Source organism: Pan troglodytes, chromosome 3 (assembly GCF_028858775.2).
Source record: "Pan troglodytes isolate AG18354 chromosome 3, NHGRI_mPanTro3-v2.0_pri, whole genome shotgun sequence".
Lineage (NCBI taxonomy): Eukaryota > Metazoa > Chordata > Mammalia > Primates > Hominidae > Pan > Pan troglodytes.
Genome location: NC_072401.2, coordinates 56,654,434 through 56,674,846, shown reverse-complemented (window position 1 = coordinate 56,674,846; position 20,413 = coordinate 56,654,434). Strand labels below are relative to the sequence as shown.

The 20,413-nt window shown below is 34.2% G+C and overlaps 1 protein-coding gene across 2 annotated transcripts; it reads left to right on the top strand.

Annotated features, from left to right (window-relative positions):
• The first annotated feature begins 848 nt into the window (after positions 1–848).
• On the top strand, positions 849–19,714 carry AFP (alpha fetoprotein). Of its 2 annotated transcripts, XM_063809567.1 has the most exons (16): positions 849–975; positions 1,793–1,844; positions 2,807–2,939; positions 5,232–5,289; positions 5,432–5,443; positions 6,614–6,746; positions 7,661–7,758; positions 9,307–9,436; positions 11,405–11,619; positions 13,278–13,410; positions 13,986–14,083; positions 14,565–14,703; positions 16,354–16,577; positions 17,698–17,830; positions 19,173–19,227; positions 19,568–19,714. In XM_063809567.1, exons 5-15 carry the CDS (start codon positions 5,436–5,438, stop codon positions 19,215–19,217), a joined length of 1,356 nt encoding a protein of 451 aa, XP_063665637.1. In that variant the 5' UTR covers positions 849–975; positions 1,793–1,844; positions 2,807–2,939; positions 5,232–5,289; positions 5,432–5,435; the 3' UTR covers positions 19,218–19,227; positions 19,568–19,714. The 2 variants fall into 2 exon arrangements, with proteins under 2 accessions (XP_063665637.1, XP_016806553.2); XM_016951064.3 differs by lacking the exons at positions 849–975; positions 1,793–1,844 and having other exon boundaries at positions 2,819–2,939; positions 5,232–5,443.
• Positions 19,715–20,413: the final 699 nt, after the last annotated feature.

Genomic DNA, 20,413 nt, shown 5'->3' with positions numbered 1-20,413 from the left:
TTCTAATGTGTAGCCAAGATCGGGAACCCTTGTAGACAGGGATGATAGGAGGTGAGCCACTCTTAGCATCCATCATTTAGTATTAACATCATCATCTTGAGTTGCTAAGTGAATGATGCACCTGACCCACTTTATAAAGACACATGTGCAAATAAAATTATTATAGGACTTGGTTTATTAGGGCTTGTGCTCTAAGTTTTCTATGTTAAGCCATACATCGCATACTAAATACTTTAAAATGTACCTTATTGACATACATATTAAGTGAAAAGTGTTTCTGAGCTAAACAATGACAACATAATTATCAAGCAATGATAATTTGAAATGAATTTATTATTCTGCAACTTAGGGACAAGTCATCTCTCTGAATTTTTTGTACTTTGAGAGTATTTGTTACATTTGCAAGATGAAGAGTCTGAATTGGTCAGACAATGTCTTGTGTGCCTGGCATATGATAGGCATTTACTAGTTTTAAAGAATTAATGTATTTAGATGAATTGCATACCAAATCTGCTGTCTTTTCTTTATGGCTTCATTAACTTAATTTGAGAGAAATTAATTATTCTGCAACTTAGGGACAAGTCATCTCTTTGAATATTCTGTAGTTTGAGGAGAATATTTGTTATATTTGCAAAATAAAATAAGTTTGCAAGTTTTTTTTTCTGCCCCAAAGAGGTCTGTGTCCTTGAACATAAAATACAAATAACCGCTATGCTGTTAATTATTGGCAAATGTCCCATTTTCAACCTAAGGAAATACCATAAAGTAACAGATATACCAACAAAAGGTTACTAGTTAACAGGCATTGCCTGAAAAGAGTATAAAAGAATTTCAGCACGATTTTCCATATTCTGCTTCCACCACTGCCAATAACAAAATAACTAGCAACCATGAAGTGGGTGGAATCAATTTTTTTAATTTTCCTACTAAATTTTACTGAATCCAGAACACTGCATAGAAATGAATATGGAATAGGTGAGATATTTTGTGTTTTTCTTGTCTTTTCTCTATATCAAAATTTTTTAAATTATAAAATTTGCATTAATTTGTCTTGATTTATTTTTCATATTTATTATTCCACATGGAGAAAAAATATTTAACTGATGGATATATTTAAATGAAAGATAAACTTGTAACTTTACAAGAGGTTTACAAAGTTATAGCAGTGTTTAATGGATGAATGGTTTGTATGTTTCATGTTGAATTAATTTTTACACTTTAATTGGTATGCATATTAACTTTGAAAAATTTTACATATATACACACATATATGTACATATATGTGAATATAAATAAAATTTTATATGTGAAGAAGCCAGAATTATGCTCCTTCACATAACTCCCTCAGACTAGTAAAATAGATAAAATCTTTGTTTTTAATACAGAAAAATGGGTCATTATTTGATGGTCTGAAGAAGAAATATTGTGACTGGGATATGAATGGCAAACTGTAGTATAACTATGTTCAAAAGAATGCCTGAAATATATTTTTAACCATTTGACTTTCAGGACAATTACAGCACTACAGTACAGGCAAAAACCAAACAACTGGAAGACAAAATCTGGATTTTAGTGATAGGTCTACTATAAATTATGCTTGTTAACTTTATTCCTTAGTTTCCTAGTTTTCTTTTCCTCAAGTATAAAATTAAGATGCTTAGGTTATCCCTAATGTTCTTTTAATTCTGAAACTGTACAGTTCTAACTGAAACACAAACATTCATATGTAACAATGATTACTTTCCTGGTTGCAGTTGAAAACACGTTTCATGAAGTTTATTTTGCTTTCCAGCTTCCATATTGGATTCTTACCAATGTACTGCAGAGATAAATTTAACTGACCTGTAAGTTTTGCTTATATAAATGTACTTTAAATGTGTAAAGCAAGGATAAGTAAATACTTAAATAAAATTGGGTACCCCTGTGAGCTCTTAAAAGCACAAAAGCAATTTGGATAATTTCAAGAAAAGTTGCTCATACTGAATATCAACTTGATGTTGAAGAGGTTAAACTGTTGACTAATGTCTTCGACATTAACCTTTCGATTCCTTGAAATCCCATGAGTCAAACCAAATCAGATTTTAGAAACTGAAGATTAGTGTCTGATCAGTGACAGCCATATACTAATTCAGGAATTTTTCTCATCAGTACCAACAGGGTGATATTATAATGTTTTCTTTTCTGTATACTATTTAAATCTTAGCAGCAAACCATAGGTGATAAAATATTCTATTTTCTGTTATTTGTGGAGAGTATGTTAGTCTCTTGGATGTCTTTCCATTCTGCATTTTAAAAATTTCTAACAAAGAATTTAAAGTAGTGTGTTGCTGTTACTCCTTGCACATCCAAACCTGCATAAGGATTGCTTTGAGTCAATCCATGAGCACTGTAGTCTTGGGTTTTAGACCTTGATCCTACTGGGAATAGACACTGTTAGAGGTCTGTCTAATTACCAATTTTTTTTTGCTTAAATTTAAAAGTAACCATAAAGAATATAGATATCCTCAATTATGGGTACATTACAGTAGATGGATGGTCACAGAAGGAGAAACCACGCTTATGGGAAATCCACTTATTTTAGCCTTTAACATCTATATGTATATTTATGGCAAAAGAAAACAAGAAAAAGACTAAAGTTTCTTCTCGGATGACCTGGAAGCTAATTTTACATAATTTTACAAATCAAATGTCTAAACAGATTACAATATAAATAGAAAACAAAACAAACAAATGAAAAACTATACTTGAGAAAAATAAGCTTGCTACAGGTCTGTTCCTTAAGGATTCACACGTATTTTTGTTTCAGGGCTACCATATTTTTTGCCCAGTTTGTTCAAGAAGCCACTTACAAGGAAGTAAGCAAAATGGTGAAAGATGCATTGACTGCAATTGAGAAACCCACTGGAGATGAACAGTCTGCAGGGTGTTTAGAAAACCAGGTGAGTGAATAATTTTAAAAAAGCATTGTGATATTTGACAAAAATTTAGCATGCTGAAGAGAAGATACAAAAATAGCAGTGAAAAATGCATTTAAATATTTGAAGAGCTATTGTATGAAAGAGGGATTAGATTCATTCTGAATTGCTAAAGAGGGCAGAAGAGAACAATAGGTAGTTATTATAAAGAGACCATATAAATATGATGACTAAGAGCTAAGGTTCTGAAATAAGATTATCTTGATGACTATGGGCATATTAACTTTTTTGAGCTTCAGTTTTCTTATCTATAAAATAAGGGATGATAATAGCTCCCATTTCATAGTTAGCATGGAAATTGATATAACAGCAATAGTAGCTAACTTTTATTATACACACAATGTGACTGGCATTATTCTAGGGAGCATAATGTGTATATTGATAATAAAAATATTTTATGACATAGGGGATAGATAGCACTGATGAATCAGAATGGTTGTCCAGTGAGTCAAGAGATGCTGGCTGGGGCTTCTGGGCAGGATATCAACTTTGCTTACCTATATTTATTTATTAAACATTTAAAATAATCCTTGAAGATATATGCTAATCTTCCAATTGAGGAAGCTGAGGCTCAGAGAATTTAAGTAACTTTCTTAAGGGAACCACCAAATGGCAGAGCCAGGATTTGAACTAGAGCATCTGGCTTAAAATTGACAGTCTTAGTAGCTTCATTACACTATAACCATAGTGCATGTAAGATGCATAGCACATCGTTAGGGTTGCCAGGTTTAGCAAACAACAACAAAACATAATACCCAGTTCAATCTGAATTTTAGATAAACACTAAACACTTTTCTTAGTATAAGGATATTTCATTGTAGATGCTCAACAAATAATATTTATTATTTATTTTATCTCAACATAGAAACAAACTTGATAATGATTAGAACTCTCCAATTACAAAACAACATGCCCAGAGAATACTCTGTTACGGTGGGGTTAATTAGGTGGCTGAAAGACAATGTACCTGGAATATCATAGAAGAGATGCTCCTTTAAGGATATAGTTTAAGTTCTTTCCAACTTTGAAATTTATGAATTGACAAAAATTTCTGTTTTGCATCTCTATTTTTGTCTTGTTCTGATAATCTTTTCAAAATGTGTATAAAAACCAAGAATACATTATCTATTGCAAATTAACAACCAATTAGACGTTCAAGGTAATGTTACAGATCGCTGATTTATTCTTGTAAATTCAAAGGTATGTCTTTTAAATGAGGATTGGGAATTAGAAATCTTATGTAAGCTTTCCAGGATTCTCTAAATATTACTGTAGCAGCTATAAAAGCTACATAAAAGTTCCCTCAGATACATGAAACACATGTATTCCTCGGATGCTTTCTGTGGAATATTGATGCTGTCATCTGAGTTTGGTAAGAGTAAGTCACAGAGGAGGAAACACATATATTTTAAAACATTTTAGCTAAATATGTAATTGTGGCCAAGAAAAGTGTTTTTTTAAAAAAGAATTATTTCATTTCAAAATCATTTTTATTTATAATTGAAAATAATGTGCAGTTTTTTATTGTCTTGTAAGGATGGCATGTAAAATGAGCATTTATGTCTGAAATGTGGTATGTCTGTGTGTGTGTGTGTATATATATATATGTATGTATATACCATAATATATACATATGTATTTGCAATTCCAAAAGTTACATCTTTAATGAGAATCATGAAAATATTATTTTGCTCAGTTTCTTTTTTTATTTAAATTTAAATTTAAAGTTCTGGTGTACACGGGCAGGATGAGCAGGTTTGTTACATAGGTAAATACGTGGCATGGTTGGTTGCTTCACCTACCAACCTGTTGCCTGGGTATTAAGCCCAGCGTGCATTACCTATTTTTCCTAATGCTCTCCCTCCCTGCACTCCACTCCCTGACAGGCCCCAGTGTGTGCTGTTTCCCTCCCTGTGTCCATGAAACATGGTTTATATATTTATAAAAGTTTATATATCCTAGTCCAAATTTTTGATAACACAAAAAGGAAAAATAAAATAATTCAAAATTGGGAAAGAGAAACAAAAGATTGCATGGCTTTTTTCCTTTTATTGTTTGGACATTAAAGTCTCATTTTCCATAAGGCAGCAAAGAAATCTATTTCATCGGGCTGAAACAAAATACATTAGAATTTGTATGGAAAATTTTTCAGAATCTATAGTTCTGATCTTAAACATTAGAAAATGTTTCATGTGTCTTATAGATTTTTAAAGCAAAGTTAGTTGTCTTTCACCAAACATAAAATATTTCTTATAGCTACCTGCCTTTCTGGAAGAACTTTGCCGTGAGAAAGAAATTTTGGAGAAGTACGGACATTCAGACTGCTGCAGCCAAAGTGAAGAGGGAAGACATAACTGTTTTCTTGCACACAAAAAGCCCACTCCAGCATCCATCCCACTTTTCCAAGTTCCAGAACCTGTCACAAGCTGTGAAGCATATGAAGAAGACAGGGAGACATTCATGAACAAGTAAGGATCCAGTTTAAAGGTAGATGCAAACCTCAGAAACACAGCAATGGCAAGCCTAATTTAGTATTTTTGCAATGTACTCATGTACTCCCAGTAAGAGGTATAATGTTTCTTTGGTGTTGTGTCTGCTGAGGTCCCAGGCAAGGTAATTAGGAGAGCAACATTCAATGTAACTTGGTTTCCATAGCACGCTAGATGTAGTACAAACCACAGGACAAACCTACCAGAGGTTCCATTAGTCCCTTGAGAGATATACACCTTTTTTTTTTCTTTTTACCCATTCTACTCTCAATTTTACCTTGTTCAAGAATATATTAGTATTGCACCAAATTGATGCTTTCCAGAGCCATATATTGGTGTTTTGTGTTCACCTAATTGCCTAGAAATAAAAGTTAGAGATCCAAGCATGGTCAAGCATGGTCAAGATACACAGACATGGCAAAGGTTTACTGAACACTTAGGATGTTGTGGAAACATGTCTGCTTGCACAGAGGATCAGATTAACACTCACAAACAAACTTTGAAGCCTCCTTCTCCTCTTCCTCTTCATTCTTCTTCTTTCCCCCATTTTGTTGATAGGAAATTGAAGGTTGGAAGGCTAAAACAACTGGCTAAGGGCACACAGCTAGTACATTTGACCCCAGGTTCTCTGTTGGAGAAGCCTGTATGTAACTCTTCAGCACTTCTGCCTTCCATGTTACTTCCTAAACCAGGTAAATAGAGAGATTGCCCTTAGAACATCTCTGCTATGGCGACTATCCAGGTGCATAACCCCATTCTGCACTGACAAGGGATAAAATGTCCATCTTTCTGTTGCACTTAGCAGAAGTCTGGCTTTGCTAATCCCTGAAACATATCTGAGTAGGCTTATTGAAAAGGACCTTTTAATAAGAATCATGGTTAGCATGTCTGCCTATTTTCTTCTCATAATAGAATCCGGTACCATCTCTCAGATATTTTTCCCCCCAGGATCTTTAGTGAGGAAAATTTTGACAACATGTGGAAAAAATATGATGATTTTCCCCTTAGGAACACAGTAAAGACAGAGTCAAATGCATTTTGTTGTTGTTGTTATTTGAATCTTTAAATAAATCCCAGTGTCCAGTTCCAAGCAGTAGTAGTCCTATTTTTAGGTGTTTATAAATCTTCTAGCTCTATTTTATTTCACAGATTCATTTATGAGATAGCAAGAAGGCATCCCTTCCTGTATGCACCTACAATTCTTCTTTGGGCTGCTCGCTATGACAAAATAATTCCATCTTGCTGCAAAGCTGAAAATGCAGTTGAATGCTTCCAAACAAAGGTATCATATTTGCGTGGATATCTGAACCAGTACTGTAGTCTATGACTCATTAAAACAAAACAAAGTTAAAAATGAAAACGTGCTTAATTGTGGAGAGTATCGTTTTTGGAATAGAGAAATAGCTCAGCAGTCTGATATTCTTCGAGTGAACAAAACTGGATTTGCTGGTTTTTATTATCTATTCATTAAGTCAACAATAATTTTATTATTAAGGAAGTGAGTTTGATGGGATAAAGAAGGAAAGACAGACAGAAAGAGAGAAAGAGAGGGTGCTATAAATGGGAAGGAGTAAGTGAAAGAAAACGGAGAAAAGGAGGAGCAGAGGAGAGAGAAAAAATGAAGAACTATGATAAATGCTTTATACTCACTGTTTTTTTAAACCTTAGAACAAATTTGAGGTGTAAGTATTTTTGTCCTTTAACAAACTAGGAAAGAGGTTTAGAGAAGAAATTTTTTTTTAGGTTTAGAGAGGTAGAATAATATCCACCATTAACTACTTGCTACCAGCAGTCCTATAACAAAAATTTCCTAAGAACTGACTACTCTCAGTGTCAAGCCGTGATACAATTGTATTTTTTGTAACTGAGAAGACATTTAAGAAACTAGCAGGCTTCAATTTGTCTTTAAGCTGTTTAAAAGTACAGTTGTTCATTTATGATCCCCAGTATAAAAGTTATGTTTTTGTTTCAAGGTACTTTGAGTAAATTTATCTGGCATAGATGCATATAAACTAACCCAAAAGAATAAATGAGTCAATAATATTCTGCGATAATGTATGACATTTATAATTTTTAGTAAAAAACATATTTTATGGAATTTCATTTTACCTATACTTGTTGTTTTCCTAAATATTAGAGCTTGTAAAGAAAATGTTAGTATATGCTTTCATGACATTTTGTTTCCTCTACATCTAGGCAGCAACAGTTACAAAAGAATTAAGAGAAAGCAGCTTGTTAAATCAACATGCATGTGCAGTAATGAAAAATTTTGGGACCCGAACTTTCCAAGCCATGTAAGTTCAAGCTCTATCTAGGGAAGGCGGTGAGAGCTACAGAACTACCATTTTGCAATTTGGGTTCGTTGTTTTAATTGTTGCTGTTTTAGAGAATGAAGACCCCTTTGTGACCTCTTTGATGAGGGCTAATGGGATTACAACCATGAACTCTTAGGATCAGAAGGAAGCTAACGGATAAGTCAGTTTAACACTTACCAAAGCCTAGCTGAGATAATACATAGAAAAGACTTTTAAAGTTTATGTTATTTACCTGTTCTTTAAGACACTTAAGTTCTGGTCTGCCATCAAATTATACCTCATCACTAGACCATATTTTTCTAGCTCTTCTACAAAATAAGTCAGCCTTCACTGAGTGTCATTTAAAACTTTTGCCTTAACAAGAAATTCTTTATATTAATTGTGTTTCTTAATCTTCTATAAGGCTCTTTATAGCATTTATTGCTTCCCATAAAAATATTCCTTTGAGGCAATAATATTAGAATCTAGTGTCAGGAGAAAAGAACATTTTAAATTATATAACTTATTTAAAGTACTCATCAACTCTTTTATGATAAAACATTTCTAGTATATGAAAATATCTGAGCTGCTAATCGAATAGTAGTAAGTATATATATTCAGAGTTTATTTGATTGCTGTTTGGTTAAATAACACGTTAAAGCATACTGTAGACAATGGAAATCTAGAATGAAGTTTTTAGTAATGGAATTAGTTCTAAAGGCTGAAATTTCTTCTTGTAAGAAGTCAGATTTATGCCTTAACTACCCTCCAACTCAGTTAGAAATTGAAAGATTAATTTATGACCTACTTTTAAAAAATTTATCTTAGTAATAAAATAGAAATTGAGATAGTATTATAATACCCTTATCATTTGCTATCCATAAGTGAAAGCTAAGTGGTCTAAATTTATAGAGAAGATCCATCTTTATCAGAAGCAGGAGTAACACTATTTTCTCTAGGAGCAATGGTTTTACAAAGACAACTCTTAAAATTTAATGAAATATGCAGAGGAAACCAGAGTTTTTATTTCTTACTTCTTTTTTGGCCACATTACTCTCTTGGCACACTGGTATGCCTGAAATGTTTAATCTGCTCCACTTTCTTGTCCCATTTCATTGATTTGCACATACGCCTCCTTTCCTGGATTCTCAGAAGTATTTTTTACCCCAGTAAAAAATGGTTCTCATTTTCATGGAATTTTCCATTTCTTAATTGTTTATCCTTTTAAAGTTTTATGTCCACTCAATACAAATGCTCAGCATCAGGGTTGAATGGCAAAAATAATTTACCTTAATTCTTAAGACATGTTTTGGGAAAAGATAAATTATTTCTAAACCATTTGTGGGGCCAGCTCACAGTTTACAGAGCTACCACCTTGAAAGTTACGGCTGGAATCAAGCCTTAAAACATGTTTCCTTTTCTTTTTAAACAACAAGGGAATTTCAGTCATTTCTCTTTGAAACTTCTACTGTAGTAATACTCTATAAATTCTATTTTATTTTGACAGATAACCAAGAAATTAATTTCTAATTTCTTTTTTTTCCCTAGAACTGTTACTAAACTGAGTCAGAAGTTTACCAAAGTTAATTTTACTGAAATCCAGAAACTAGTCCTGGACGTGGCCCATGTACATGAGCACTGTTGCAGAGGAGATGTGCTGGATTGTCTGCAGGATGGGGTGAAGAGTCTTGCTTCTTAAAAAAGATGATTTTCACTCCCTTTTCTTTCTTTTTGTCTCATTCTAAAAGGGAGAAGGTTGTTTGACTTGAATTGGTTACAGAGTATGTAAACTAGGTGATTCCTTAAATTTGCAGAATTCTCGATAGCAAAACTTAAACCATCTTTTGTTGATCCTGGCTTTCACTTTAGCTATACCCCTTTTTGTGAAACAAAGGCCCATCTATTTCTTACTTCTAAAAAAACCATGGGAACTTCTCAGAAGGCTTCTCCATAGTTACTTGGAGGACGGGAGGAAACTAAGTTTTAATGTATTTATTTTTTCATTCATTTATTCTTTCATTTGACAAATAAATATATATTAAATACTTTCTATCTGCTAGCCACTATGACAGACACTTGTTGTAAAAGCACAGGCTGACCTCGAGGAATTCACAGTCTGATAGGAGAGATAAGACAGTGACCTCCTTGGAGTTAGGGACTGCCTTGGTTTACTGTTATCTCCATAGCACAATGCCTGGCACATGGAAGGCATTCTATAATAGTTTGTTAAATGAACGAATACAATAAAAATAGCAGAAGTAACTGTCCTACCAGGTAAAAAGCTAGCCATGCCAAAGACAAGTGTGAATAAAGTGGTCTCGGAGAATTAGAAAACAAAATTTAAAAAACCCAGCAACAGTTTCTTGAGTGTGCTCTAGTCAGTGGTGACTTAAGCAGTGTGGCATTGGCTTATTTTAGCTAACCCTAGACTTCCTAGATTTTACAAGAGAGGACTGTTGACCCTCAGATTACTCTGTCTCTGTGGGCCCCATGACACACCAAAGAGATTAAAATCCAAGGAGCTTAAAAATTACTGCTCTTAGGTACTCAAATGGCTTGATAACCAGCACGGGACTATGGTTTCCAGAAGGCTGAAAGTGAAGATAAAATGCTCATTTCAGCCCACTCCGATGGCAATTCAGTGAGATGCTTGAAGTAAGCAAGAAGCCGAGGCTGCAGGGGAGGCCTGAGAGTGACAGTCCCTGAGGAGCTGGGGAAGAAGTGGGAGGAGGCAGCCTGGCAGGCGACTGTACTACTTTACTTGTTTTTCTTCTAGAAGTATCGCATCCTGGGAAAACCAACAAGAAGTATTTTGTTTTTCTTTGAGCTCAGTTTTCCCATTTTGAACGGACAATTTTACTGTTTCTCGTTGTCATTTTAAAAAAGTTAGTTTTTTCAATTTTTGGAGCTCATAACCACCCTTTTCCTTTAAAGTGGAAACATTAATTTCAGCATGATATGTAAGTTGGATTTTGATAGCTGAATAATGGGTTCTAATTATCTTTGCTGAGAATGTACAGAATTTTCAGTCCCATGACAGGTATATATGTAAGCTCTGCCTCTCTCTGGCCACTTAGGTGCATTGCCATTTTATTATCTATAGACTGCCCTCTGAAGGTCATAGTCAGTCACTGCAGTATGTTCTGATGATGATTATCATTCTTACGGAATTTCTCATGGAGCAGAAAGTTTGCTCTCCATGTTATGATACCAGTTGCAAGTGTTGTTTAGGGGCAAATTTGAATGCTAATAGAAATATATATAGCAACATGCATCCTATTTTATTTGAGCACATTTCCCTCTTATTTGTAAAGGTTTTCAATTAAAATAACATAGGGTTTAGCTTACAACTATGGAAAGAAGAAATGAACAAACAGGTAAGTGGAAAGGAATGAGAAAAGGCAAAAGTGGGGAGAAGGCACTAAAACGGGAGACAAGTTAAAATGTCTTCTTTCTTCTTCTTTCATTCCTCCTTCCCCCATCCCTCTCTACTTCCCTTTCCCCTTCCTTCTTTCCTGGCCTTTTTTCTTTCTTTCTTTGTTCCCTTCTCCCTCCCTCCCCTTTCTTCCTTTTTCTAAAGCTGGCTTTGAGATCCTTTATTAAAGAATAAATCTTTAAAACTTATACTTTATTTTCCCTGTTGCAGGAAAAAATTATGTCCTACATATGTTCTCAACAAGACACTCTGTCAAACAAAATAACAGAATGCTGCAAACTGACCACGCTGGAACGTGGTCAATGTATAATTCATGCAGAAAATGATGAAAAACCTGAAGGTCTATCTCCAAATCTAAACAGGTTTTTAGGAGATAGAGATTTTAACCAATTTTCTTCAGGGGAAAAAAATATCTTCTTGGCAAGGTAACACACTCTGTAAATGCACGTCCATACAAGTAAAAATGGTTATGTGGCTGACAGATTTGCGTTGTTGAAATGGAGAGTGATGATTATGGTTTTTGAGTTCAATATGTGAGGATATTTGGCTAGAATGTTCTGAGCCAAAATAGATTTCAGTAGATAACCAGGGAATAAGTAATGGGATTTGGTGTTTAACGGTGAAGCGTTCACCACTGTGACTCATTAACTGCTTTGCTTATGAAGCTGAATTTTATTTCACATCAATTTCTCTGGAATCAGAAGCATTGTCATCCTGTAAAGATTACTCATATCAAGGCCACCATTGGACTCTCAAATAGGATATGGATATTTTTGTAATAAGAAGAGTTCATGATTAAGAATGAACTCTTGCTACGCATGTTAAAAAAAAAACTTTTCTCCAAAAGATAACACAATAGATAATGCTAGATAGAAGACCTTTCATAGGAACAGCTTATTGGCTATGTATTAAATACATGTTTTATATTTTTTAAGAAAATCAAAACATGTTTAGAGACATTTGCAGTACAGTAGTTTGTTTTAATACAATTCATAGGTCACGTTCTCACTCTATTTGCCTTTAAGGGAAGAAAGCAATCAAGTTAATACGTTTTCCTTCATTGTATAGTATGTAACTATGGACACTATTAGAGGAGGGATTTGTGCAGCACTTAGGACATTATACTTGATAATTTCCAAGGGTCTTTCTAGATTTAAAAGTCTGATTCTAACGTAGTAATAAAAATAAAGGCCCAATTTTCTCTTTAATATTGCCTGAAGATATTACTCTATTATTGCATTAAAATTAAACATTCACACATTGTTTGCACTGCTAAATAAAATTATGTAAGCTAGAATAAAGTTCAGATTTAGGAGACACATAGTGACAACTGATTGGTGACAGAACTAATCCTATAATCTGGGAATACGGTTAGTAAAGTCAAGAATTACCTTTAAGTTTACACATCCATGCACATCTAAATCTAATTGTTTAATAGAAGCAGTTCTTCAGTTGCAAAGGTTCTTTGCAGTAGAATTTTCTCAGCCAGGAATGATCTTCCCCCAGATACTTGCATGGCTTCTTTCACTCAGCTGATCTCTGTTCTGATATCAGCTGCCTAGAGAGAATTTTCTTGACCACACACAAAGTTAGTGGTCTCTCCACCTTGGGTATCATCCTTTTTTCTCTTTTTCATCTTTATTTATTTTCATTGATTTATTGCTAACTGAAATGAGATGGCCTATTTCTTGTTTATTTGTTCTGCCTCCCTATAATGTGTGCTTTTCAGAGGGCAGGTATTTATCTTACACATCATTGAGTCCGTTCTGCTTAAAGCAATGCTAGCAAAGAGTAAACACTGGAAAAATATTTGTTGAATAAATGAATATAAAGTCCGTAATTGAAAAGTCAAATTGAGAGATGCAGGAGAAAACAAAAAGCCATTTTACAGGACAATTTGAAGGATCACAGTCTGTATTAACAGTTTTGCCATTCATATAATTCAAATCATATTTGATTTTCAGGTTTATTTATTTGAATTTAACTTCCACATGCCATATTATATAGGAATAACTGGAGAAGTGATGGCTCCTTTTGTCTCTTAGTTCCAATAACTTGAAATATTTTTCTCCACATATTTCAGTTTTGTTCATGAATATTCAAGAAGACATCCTCAGCTTGCTGTCTCAGTAATTCTAAGAGTTGCTAAAGGATACCAGGAGTTATTGGAGAAGTGTTTCCAGACTGAAAACCCTCTTGAATGCCAAGATAAAGGAGTAAGTTGCTCTAGAATTTTAGGGGAGTATGAAAAACTAGATTGATATCATCTGTTAAAAATGCTGTTTGTTTGAAAGCCTCTAGTTGTTAACTAGTTGTTAGCTAGTTATATATATTAACTGGTTGTCTAGATATTACGCTGTTATTAACTAGCAGCCAGCAGCTAGTGGCTTGCTTTAGAAATAAAAATGTTAATCGCTTCTCAGCCTTTTGGCTAAGATCAAGTGTAGAAATAAAAATGTTAACCAAAAGTTCTTTGATCCACAAATAAAGGTAGTATTCATTATTCATTTTTGGATAACTTCAGAAAGGCAAGAATTTGGTACAGAAAGAACTGTAACCATTTATCCAAAGATTGAGTTTTGCCATTAAATGATTTTGTGATTCATAAAGTGTTAAACTTAATCTCCCCAAAATCCATTTTCTTTAATTATCAAAATTTACACTTTACCATATTTAATATTAAAAAATCTCTGATTGGTTTTATAATAGTATATAATATTGATCAATTTTATATACAAAGTTATGCATCCAAGAAAAGAAAAATGTATATGTAATAATTCTTCATTTTCAGGAAGAAGAATTACAGAAATACATCCAGGAGAGCCAAGCATTGGCAAAGCGAAGCTGCGGCCTCTTCCAGAAACTAGGAGAATATTACTTACAAAATGCGTATGTTTTTGTAAACAGTATTTTTAGTGAATTAAAATTATTAAAGAGAATGTAGTCTTCCCCATTCTCCTCCTTTGGAAGCAACAAGAATGACCTGTGAGGTCTGATCTGTGGTATTGACTTTAAGTTCCCCATACTGTGCAAATTTTTGCAGTAAAGATATCCATTCTGTCATAGTCTGTCCTAGTTAAAGCACCAAAAGATCACAGTTAAAATCAATGAAGCTCCGAGGTTGAGAATACAAGTCAGGCTTCTGCCTGGAGTTTGCTTTTTCATTGTGATATGCTTCTATAATAGCAGTACAGGGAGTGGTTGTTAGAGTAAATGCATCTCAAAAGTTGGTTCAAATACCATGTAGATGAAACAAATGAGCTGACCTCATGTCTTCTGGCATGAGAGAAGAGAGTCTGTGAGAAGAAGCAAGGCGGCTAAAAACTCATGAATGACTCAGCAGGACTTAGTTAAAAAATGCTTCTTTCAGGTTTCTCGTTGCTTACACAAAGAAAGCCCCCCAGCTGACCTCATCGGAGCTGATGGCCATCACCAGAAAAATGGCAGCCACAGCAGCCACTTGTTGCCAACTCAGTGAGGACAAACTATTGGCCTGTGGCGAGGGAGCGGTGAGTGTCTGCTTGGTTTAGTCCCATCTCATTTCTGCCCTGTTTGACTTGAAATAGCCTCATAATTCCCCTCTAGGGAAGACGGTAAAAACCAATGTAGAGATGGCCTTAGGAGGCTTGTTTGATTATTCACGGTTGGAGGGGTGTGAGAACCCAGCTCTGGATGGCTGGCATGTGGCTATGCTTCCTATTCCTCCAGGGTGGCTGGTGGAAGTGCAGCCAGTTTAGTCAACAACATCTGAGCCAACTTTATATATCGGAAAGACAGAATGACCAACATGTAACTCATAATTCATAACAATTCATAATTCATAACTTCAAATCATAATTTCTGCTTTTTGTTCACATTCTTACTTTGATGTTTTAAAAAAGCTTTATCTTTGATTGATTAAAATTAGTCATGCTATTTTAGCCATATTTATATTTTCACCTTTTGTAGTATAATATTATTATTATGACATCAGGAATAATTTGTTCCCTTTCTCAGGGTATAGGGTACAGTGCAGGATAAGTATTATGTTCTGAATAGTAAAATGACTTTCGAGTCAGTAATGCCAGTATTCTTTACTTCCTAATGTCACTAGTATCATACATAAGATTACAGGATGAATTAAAAATATTTTTCCGATAAAGTCATAATTGCAAATGAAATTGTCTAACTATTTTATCCCTTTTCCTCTTTTTCATAATGGGGAGTTATTTGCTGTTAGTCTTCATGTCGTAAATTTTTCCCCCAAAGGTTAAGAGTAAAGGGAGAGTTCTTGTGATTAAATGTCACCTCAATTGTTTGTTGAATTCCCCATGCTGGGAGGCTGCAGGGATGCAGGATGGTGTAATGGTTCAGGAGTGTATGTTCCGGAGGCCACCAGCCAACAACCGCATTCTACTTTCACTATTCTTTAGTTGTATCACAGTGGGAGAGCAACTTATGTCATTAAGCTTGAGTTTTTTCATCTGACATTTGAGAATACAAATTATACCACCGTCATACGACAGCTGTTTTAAACAAGATAATCTGCATAACTCACACAGCACTAGTCTGACAGATAAAGTGCACACAAAACATATTATTTCTTATTACAAGTTATTACTAGGTGATTAAGAAATATCTCCTAAGTAGGCAAGGTAGCAAGATTCTACATTAGGAAAGTCTTAAAATCCCACAAAATTGGTTCTACTTCTTTTCAATTAGGATGATATATTAGCTGCAAGTGTATACATGTGTATATGTATGTGAATAAAAGGGGTAAGTTTGTGCTATTCTTACCTTCAGATAGTGATTATCAAAAGAAAAATGGAAAGTTCAACTAAATACACATGGGAAACATAAAGGCAGAGACATTTTTGTCCTTTAGAAGTGTGTATGTAACTGGAAGCATGTTTCAAATAGCTGACACAAATAGCTAAATGACTATCCTCAACATCACATATGGACCATCTGCTACTACATGCTAAGGCTTAGCCCAAACAATGGGTAAATCCTGGAATTTACAATATAATGTCACATGATCCTACATAGCAAATTTTCCTGTAATATTAATTATAAATTGCTGGGCATTAGAAATTATTGCAGCAGTTTTCTGAAAAACTGAACCAACTTTGTGACTAATGCCCAATCTCCTTACTTTTTTTTCTCATTCTCCTAACCAGGCTGACATTATTATTGGACACTTATGTATCAGACATGAAACGACTCCAGTAAACCCTGGTGTTGGCCAGTGCTGCACTTCTTCATATGCCAACAGGAGGCCATGCTTCAGCAGCTTGGTGGTGGATGAAACATATGTCCCTCCTGCATTCTCTGATGACAAGTTCATTTTCCATAAGGATCTGTGCCAAGCTCAGGGTGTAGCGCTGCAAACGATGAAGCAAGAGTAAGAAACTGTTACTTGCTAGCATGGAAAAGAATGACAACCCCAAAGAGTAACTGAGACTTCTACCTCGCTCACCTAACACTATTGGCCTCACTAACAGAGCGTTACTCCCAAAGCACTTAAAATGCCTTTGAAAATAGTTTTGTCTCAGTGTCTTCACAGTCTCATTGGGGAAGCAGGTCTAGAAAAATTGACGAGGGTGGGCAATTTCCTGTTTGTAAAAATAATCTCTGTTGTAACTGTTATTGTGATATGTATTTGGGGGTTGAGGAAAAGTGGGCAATCTATTCTGAGGAATTAGAGTGTATCTTTGCAGCAAATTTGGGTACTTCCATTCCAAGCAAAGGAAACACATCACTGAATCTTTTTTTACACTATTTACACTTTGAAGAGAATAACCATCTTATTTAATTCAACCATGCAGTTTGGGTGTTAAGAAATGACATGTACATTTCAGTTCATTGTGGGAGCTCTTTTGTAATGGTGATGGTCATGCAAGTCAATGGAGCTTATGTTCTTCAAACTCCCATGCATTTTAATCCTCACTTGTTTTGTAAATAGTCTTCCTTCATTGGAAAACCCATTCTTCTCTTTTTTCCTCTATCACAGTCTGAGGTATGTTTCACGGTATGATAAGAATGTTGCCCCTTCTGGCAAGCTTTTTCTATTGCTCTGGTCTAAGTCCAACATGAAAGGCTTGCTAAATGAGCAGTGCAGGCAATTAGTGCTGCCAGTGCCCAGATAAGGGGTGTGATAACTGGATGGGCAGGATTCGGAGATCTGGGTCTTTGAGTGTAGATAAGACACAGTTAAGAAGAGAGGACAGGAAAGGATATTCCTGGGGGATGGTGGGAGATTGCCTTCCACTACACATAAGTATGGTCAAGTATGAAATAGTGTTTTATCCACAACCTGCACAACTCCAGGCTGGTGGAACACTTGGCATGTTTTCAGCCTCAGTCTTTCTACTGAAAGTACTAGAAAAGGTGTGTGTGGTCAGTCTGGTGATAGGTTGATGGAGTAAGGGTTTAGGCTCTGTAAATTCTCTACTAGGAAGGCTGTAGAAAAATAGCATTGCATAACAGACTTCTCTTGTATTTTGTTTTGTTTTAAATCACAGGTTTCTCATTAACCTTGTGAAGCAAAAGCCACAAATAACAGAGGAACAACTTGAGGCTGTCATTGCAGATTTCTCAGGCCTGTTGGAGAAATGCTGCCAAGGCCAGGAACAGGAAGTCTGCTTTGCTGAAGAGGTACACGCAGCTCATTTCATACTCAAAATACTTACTATGGAATTTTCTGTAGTGGATAATGAAAGGAAGACCCTACAAATTTATAACTTTAAAATATTTTCAGAGATATTTAAATTTCATTGAGAAGCAGATTGAAGGATTCTATAAGATTTAAAAAATAATCACATTTTCTTACTTAATATTAGGAAGAATTATAATATTAAAATATATTAATAGAATTAGTAATTTTAATTTATTTCCTAGTAGAGAAACCCATAAAGTGAATGTATAAATAATTGATGGTAATTTAGATAGTTTCTGGCCTAAAATTGATCAATTCAGCTAAATGGATTAAAGGATTTAATAGCAAATTAATTATGCAAACAGAGTATTAGGAGTCTATTTGTAGAAAATGTTTTTGAACTCATTTAGAAGCTTGCTTTTGTACATCAACAGAGTAGTACTTAGGAGTTGTTTTAATTACATAGTAATTTTAGCTGGATAATTAGCCAGATTTTCTTTAACCAGGGGATTCTACCTAACATTTAAAAAAATTACCTTCTTTCAGCTTTATTGAGGCATGATTGACAAATACAAATTATATATGTTTAGGGTGAACATGTGATGTTTCAATATATTTATACATTGTGAAATGATTATCACAATCAAGATAATTGGCTAAATTTTACAAATCTTTAGTTTGTATTGCTACATATATTTCAATATAGCAACACTATACTTTAAAAAGATATTCTATAACTTAGCGTTTTTGTCAATTTTACCTTTCTCACCATGTAAAATGCAAAGACAGATATATTTAGAAATGTAGAGTTTTTCTATAAATAATATAATTAGATGCATTTGAGTGTGTGCACTTACCAGTATATATGTGTGTTTTTGGTGGGATCAGGTAGGGTGGGACATAGATAACCAAATTAGATAAAACTCGTGAAACAGATTTGATGTGAAGCATTTCTGAAAAACATGACACAAGAAGATTAATGTTCTCTAATCTGAGAAGACATTTATTTAGATATAGAGAACATAAACAAATAGTAGCAGTGCTTTATCTGCAAACCTTTTAATTTCTAATAACTTGTAATTTGTAGAGGAAGGGGAAAGATTGAGTGAGAATAGGCATTGATTTGGAGATTGTTATAGAAGAAAACTGTTGATGTGAAAGAATATTGTTTTCTCCCTGGCTTTTACTATCCCAGGTTGTTGGCATCAGAGATGTGTTTCTTCATTTTTAACTTAGTTAATCTACAAACCTATGAATTCACCCTGGATTGTAGAGTGTTAACTGTATAATTGGTATAATAATCCATTTCTTTATCTGATTATGTTTATTCTTAATTTTCAGGGACAAAAACTGATTTCAAAAACTCGTGCTGCTTTGGGAGTTTAAATTACTTCAGGTAACAAAACATTCAGACAAGCCTGAATACAATGTTGTTTCTCCAGAAATATCAATCCATAATGAGATAGATCATGAGGAGTGCCATTAATTCTCTTAAAAGTACATGGAATTTAAAAAAAAGTTTATTTTAAAAACACTTGAACAAAATTATGCACACAATGTTAAATTAGTGGCTCAACTATGCAAAATCCTTTTTGGTTATTTAAAAGACTTCAACAAATGCTATCAGAAGACTTTCCTATGTATCCAATATTTCTCTGATATAAAATAATAGAACCAGTTACTTACTGCACCTATTAGTTTAATTAGTATTTAATATATTTTTGCTCATATTGCAGGGGAAGAGAAGACAAAACGAGTCTTTCATTCGGTGTGAACTTTTCTCTTTAATTTTAACTGATTTAACACTTTCTGTGAATTAATGAAATGATAAAGACTTTTATGTGAGATTTCCTTATCATAGAAATAAAATATCTCCAAATGTTTCCTTTTCCAAGTTTGCTTATTTATGAAAAGTTATCGATAATTTCTTTAGTTTTATATATCATTGTCTGAAGCAGATTCTGTTAAAATAGCATTAAGTATTGGTTATTATAGGAGATTAAAGCTATCCAAGGATGGATTTACAGCACTAGATCACTTGGTGAACTGAAAAATATTCCCAAGTTAAACACTATTTGATGCTACCAGGGCATTTTGTTTATTAAATGACCATCACTGAAGTATTCTAACAGATAATCTGGAGATGAGAAAAGAAATTATTATTCTTCTGTGGGATCTAGGAAAATTTAACATCTACTTTTTTTCTCAATCTTGTTCAGTTCTCTGTTCACAGACATTTTAAAACATAAGAATATTTCAGTTTTGATTGAATATAATTAATATTTTCATCAATTAAATTTTTATTCCACAAATGTTTATTAAGCCCTCACTGAGTTCCAGGCCTTGGGCTGGGTACAGTCACTGTTCTCCAGTCGCTTCAGTAGAGAAGGAAGCAACACAATAATGATGCCTCAGATTATGACCACAAGGAGTTGACAACAAATTGTTGAGGGAACGAAAGGGTGGGTGACATCAGTTCTGACTGGAAAAGGTGCCATAAATGTTTAAGAAGAGTCTTAGAAAATGAATGAGCATTCATCAGTTCAAGTAAAAGAGAAGGCCATTTTATGAAAGAGGAAAAC

Bases quoted from the DNA above. Each gene is read 5' to 3' on its own strand.
- AFP (XM_016951064.3), top strand. From the start codon at position 2,865: ATGGTGAAAGATGCATTGACTGCAATTGAGAAACCCACTGGAGATGAA. The intron at 2,940-5,231 runs GTGAGTGAATAA...TATTTCTTATAG, and splicing joins CAGGGTGTTTAGAAAACCAG to CTACCTGCCTTTCTGGAAGA. The intron at 5,444-6,613 runs GTAAGGATCCAG...TTTATTTCACAG, and splicing joins AGGGAGACATTCATGAACAA to ATTCATTTATGAGATAGCAA.